At 47.0% G+C, this 5,352-nt stretch overlaps 1 protein-coding gene across 1 annotated transcript in view; it reads left to right on the forward strand.

Moving 5' to 3' along the window:
* Positions 1-5,326, forward strand: part of LOC118828697 (core histone macro-H2A.2) — a 31,257-nt gene extending 25,931 nt beyond the window's left edge. The window contains exons 6-8 of the mRNA XM_036735521.1: positions 866-955; positions 2,598-2,772; positions 4,562-5,326. Coding sequence (XP_036591416.1) covers positions 866-955; positions 2,598-2,772; positions 4,562-4,727 — 431 coding nt within the window. The 3' untranslated portion in view covers positions 4,728-5,326. The remainder of the gene's footprint in view (positions 1-865; positions 956-2,597; positions 2,773-4,561) is intronic.
* The last annotated feature ends 26 nt before the right edge of the window (positions 5,327-5,352 follow it).

Raw genomic sequence — 5,352 nt, forward strand, 5'->3', positions numbered from 1 at the left:
CAGCACTAGTAACTTTTGTCTGTCCCTGTTAAACAGACAGGGATTGAGCCTGAAAGGGAATTCGGTTCATGAATTCTGAACTTGAGATAGATACTAAGAAAAAGCGCCTGAATAAGAAGCATTATCAAGCTCTCCCAAGTAGGACCCCCCCACCCCCTGCCTGGGGTAGCTCTGGTGGTAGAGTGCACACTAAGTGACCAGCTCAATGAACGGTTCTCATCTGCTCCGGAGTCCCTCAAACACTCTAGTGAACATTGGCTTGGGAGGGACAGAGTACTGCTTCCAGCTCCAAACTGTTACTGAGTATCCTCATGACTTTGGGGCAAGTCCTCTCTCAGGGTCTTATTTCCCTCCCCAACCCTGTGAGGGTTGGACTCAGTCATCTCTAAGACTCCTCCAGCTCCGAATGCTAGGACGCTGGACGACAAAGATGTCATTCATTCAGTATCAACTACTTTGGCCAGTCGATCAGTCAGTAAACATTTATTAATTGCCTACTGTGCGCCAGGCCCTGTGCTGGGAATGGATATACAAAGAGAGTCAAAAGATCTTCCTTGCCCCCCAGGGACTCATTCTAAGAGACGTGTGAAGAATTAGACATGCGCGAGATACACGTAGGATAAGTGTGTGTCACGGAGAGTCCCACCATCCTGTGGTTTTCTGCCAGAGCCACGACTGCCCGGTGTGGGACTCCCTTGACCCTAACGAGCAGGGCGAGGCTGAGCGAGAGTCCTGTGTGCCTCCCAGAAGTTCCAAGGCTGGTTTTTTGCTGTTGTTGGAAAAAGATGTTGGTTTGTTTCTCCTTTCTTCTTCCATTGCGTTTTCAGGAAGGAGCAAAAGGATTTCTCTCTTTTCTCCTTTGTAGGCAAAGCTTTGGAAAAAGCTGGTGGGAAAGAATTCCTGGAGACTGTCAAGGAACTGCGCAAATCCCAAGGACCCTTGGAAGTGGCTGAAGGTAAAAACTCAACTGCCCCCAAACAGGCGCACACTAGGGCTATTTGCCAGGGTGGGGACCCTGCCCACCAAGCATGAGGCTTCTCCTTCTCAGTTCAACCAAATCCATGAAGACTGTTCTTGAGGGCACTTTCCTATTAGGAAATGACTGTGTGGACAGAGCCTGGATTGCCACCAGTTGGCGTGGCTGGCAGCCCTTGCCTAGCTGTTGTCTGGGGATTTCCATTTTAGGCTCCCCTAGCCCCCACGATTCCTCCTCCTTTTTGGGGATGTGGCTGACTCAGAAGTCTCTGTCACATGAAAGGCAGCACATTCTAATGGAAAGATCCCTGGATTTGGAGCTGGGGGGTCTAGGTTTGAAGCCCAGCTCTACCACTTCTGTCTGTGACTTTGGGCAAGACAGGTCACCCCTCCCAGACTGTATCCTCCTCTGGCAATCTCTCGGATCCCTTCTGGCTCCGATCCTATGGGCCTGCATTGACCCAAAGCCCGAATCGGCCGTCAGGCATGCGGCAGAATAGTGCTGACTCAGCAGTCAGAATACTCACAATCATAAACATTTCTGCAGCACCTCCTACGTGCCAGGCACTGTGCTGATCAGGCGATCCTCCAATAACCCTGGGTGGTAGGTGCCACTATTATCCTCACTTTACAGATGAGGAAACTGAGGCAAGCAGAAGTTAAATGACTTACCCAGGACCACACGGCTAGTAAGTGTCTAAGGCTGGATTTGAACTCAGGTCTTCCTGACTCCAGGCCTGGCGCTGTATCTACTGTGCCACTTTTAGGAAAGCAGATTGTAAGACCCCTCCCTGAGGAGAAGGGCAGTTTCTTTTTTGCCTTTGCGCCCCCGCGGCCTAGCTCAGGGCCTTGATAAAATGTCTCTTAAACTGTTGAGCTGAATTTAAGGTGAAAGAGAATAAACTGAGATTATGCAAGAATCATAACAAATATCACATTTGGGGCACATAAATATTAAATGTTATCAATCATAATTCATAAAATGTTATAAAATATAAATCATAAAATGTTATAAAATCATAATTCATAAAATGTCCTAAAATCATAACAAATATAACATTTGGGGCACATAAATATTAAATGTTATAAATCATAATTCATAAAATGTTATAAAATATAAATCATAAAATGTTATAAATCATAATTCATAAAATGTTATAAAATCATAATTCATAAAATGTCCTAAAATCATAACAAATATAACACTGGGTAACATTTAAGATACAGAAAAAGAGGAAAGTGCTTTGTTTCATTAATCCCCATTTAAAAACCTTTATTTGGCATTGACCAGTGGGTCTGCCACGAGTTAAAAGTGTCTGCCCTCAAGGAGCTTACATTCATTCTACTGCTGGGTGAGAAGACGTGCATAGAAAAGTATAAACCAAGGTATTATACAGATGGGGGTGCGGTGGGAACAGGACCAGCACGGATGAAATCCTAGGTCTAAGTGTGCACTAGTGACCGGCACCACCCCAAGCCCCCTAAGCTGGACCCTGGCCACCTCCAGTGTCTTGCTTCCTCCCCCCGATGGTACCAGGTTCATTTCAGTAACTCCCCAAGGTTTGGGATGAAGACCCGAGAAATAACTGGGACCCATTTCTTACTCCCTTTGTGTGCATTAGCCATTGTCAGCCAGTCCAGTGGCCTGGCAGCCAAATTTGTCATCCACTGTCACATCCCTCAGTGGGGCTCAGACAAATGCGAAGAGCAGCTTGAGGAGACCATCAAGAACTGTTTGTCGGCTGCAGAGGACAAAAAGCTCAAGTCCGTGGCTTTCCCACCCTTCCCCAGCGGCAGGTAAGACTCGGGCACCAACAGAGATCCCCTGACCTATACGCTCATCCCTTGGTCCTTTGAATATTAGGTGTCAGATACACCCAGTGATTCTTAGCACATTTGTAAGCATCACAGAGAAAGCACGTCATCATCGTCATTAAAAGCAGGATCCAACAGCAAGGCAGAAAGCACCCTGGGTCAGTTTTAAAGATGTACAAGCGTACAGCTCCAGAATTCCCATAAGGCACCAGGGGCTCATGATCCTGGAATTGCGACATTTTCCAGCCACATTTTAAGAGCTGGGTAGAATGCCATTTAGAGAGGAAGAAAGGCAAGGTTCCACCAAACAGAAGTAACATCAAACCAATATCGATTGACCATCTGTTGGCTCAAAGCCTCAGGTAGCAAATGCCCAGTGGTCAGAATGTACCAGGTCCTGGGGAGAGAAAGGGGGAGGAGCTTAAGGAGGGCAATGGACATACAGAACCATTAGTCTCAGACCAAGAAGCTGATTTTCATCAGAAGCCCCACAGTGGACTTGCCACCCCATTTCATAGAGTAGCCTTTGACTCTAGCTTCTGCTCCAGAAATATCCCTAATTCACTTCCCAGGTTACCGAGGCCTGAGAAATTTATGAGAAAATGACCTTCTCTATTGAGAAGGCCCCTGCTCTGAAGACTAGATAGAACTGTCCTTTGGTTCAGGGCCCAGACAGAGCTGAGGCTTGCAAGGAAGTTGACAAAAAGCCATATTTGCTTTTATAGCTTGGAAAAGGCAGCTGGGTGGACCAGAAAAGGAGCCAAGATCCAGGTTTGAATCCCAGCTCCACCCCTTAAGGGCTGCATTGGCTTCTCTGAGCTTCAGTTTCTTCATCTAAAAAAGAGGGAGAATTTACCACCCACCATCCACCTCCCAGGACTGTCCGTGGGTAGAACAATATGAGAATGGGAGCTCCGTAGAATTCAGGTTGGGGAGGAAGCTCAGGGCCTATTTCATGTGTAAGACTGGGGCTGCTGGGCCATGAGGATCATCAGATGGTAACTGGCCTAGCCCTGCTTCTCAAGGTGAGATTTAGGGACCTGACCTAGGATTTCACTATCAGGGGGGACTCACAGATAAGGAAAGAACATTCAACAACAGCCCTGTACGTTCCTAGCTTAGATGAAGAGGACGTGGCTAACATGGAAATTGGTTTTGACATCTTCATATATTTTATTTTTCTTGCCTTCTCAATGGGTGAGGGAGGGGGAGGGAGAGAATTCAGAACTGAAAATTAAATTAAATAAAGAGGCATGGTTTGGAGACCTGGCTCCTTTGTGGTTGTCAGTTTCCTCACAGTAGTAATAACAGAATTATTATAATACTTGGACAACTTCACCCTAGGGTGGCTGTGAGAAAAGCCCTTTGTCAGTCTTAAGCCATTAGTAGTAACGCCTCCAATGTCCCTCTCTCTGCCCTATGGGATCATAGGACCCTTAGGTCTTGAGCTGCAGAGGGTCTTAGAAGCCATCTAGGCTGGTTCCCTGAGGCCCATGGAGGGGAAGGCTGCTGACACGTCGAGGGCAGCATTTTAAAACACTCCATCATCAGGGGTTATGGGCAAAAGCGTCACTGCCTCGCAGGCAGGTTTCTGGTATCAGAGTTGCTAGGAATTCCAGTAATGCCCTTTTGAACGTTCCTCCCCCACCACACACACACACACACACACACACACACACACACACACACACACACACACACGTGCACACGCGCCACATCCACAAGCCCAGCAGCATCCAGCTGATTGTGTTTCCTCCTCTTCTTTGTGCAGAAACTGCTTTCCCAAACAGACTGCGGCCCAGGTGACCCTCAAGGCCATCTCGGCCCATTTCGACGACTCCAGCTCCTCGTCCCTGAAGAACGTCTACTTCCTGCTCTTTGATAGCGAGAGCATCGGCGTCTACGTGCAGGAAATGGCCAAGCTGGACATCAAGTAACCCCCTACAGCCGGACCCTCTTTGTATTCTCCCTCTATAGGGATCCGAAGAGGATTCAGCTTGGAATGAGAGTTGGGCATTGATTATTAAAAATGAGGAAGGGAGAGGGTGGGAGGCGGAGGCAGCCCCGTTCGCTGGAGAACGAGCGCTCCCCTACATGAAGAGGGGGAACGGTTTGTGCTGTCACTAACTCCAGGCCTCCATGACAAGTGCCCACCCCCATTTTCTATTCACCTTAACTATCCTCCGTCCCGCATCATCCCGGCCCCTCCCCGGGATCGCTACGCGTGTGTCTTCTTGTCATTTTAGAACTTATTTTCCCAGGACAGACCTTGTTTTAGATTTGTAGCATTGACTTTTACAGGCAAAAAAAACTTTCAAAATTCTTAAAAAAAAAAAATTTCTGTTCCTCTTTCTTTTTTCAAGAGGGGAGGGCGTGACAAATGACTTTGGCTTTGTCTGTTGTCTACATTCCATGTTGGAGAGAAAAATCTGAAAGACATTTTTCACTTGGTGCTGTTCTCAAATATGTTTTCTCCCCCTAATAATCTCTGTAACTTCTGATGATGTTTCTCTTCAGGCTTGTTTGTTTTTTAAGGAAAAAAGAAAAAACGGCAAAAAGATA

The sequence above is a fragment of the Trichosurus vulpecula genome, chromosome 8 (genome assembly GCF_011100635.1).
Source record: "Trichosurus vulpecula isolate mTriVul1 chromosome 8, mTriVul1.pri, whole genome shotgun sequence".
In the NCBI taxonomy this organism is placed as follows: Eukaryota; Metazoa; Chordata; class Mammalia; order Diprotodontia; family Phalangeridae; genus Trichosurus; species Trichosurus vulpecula.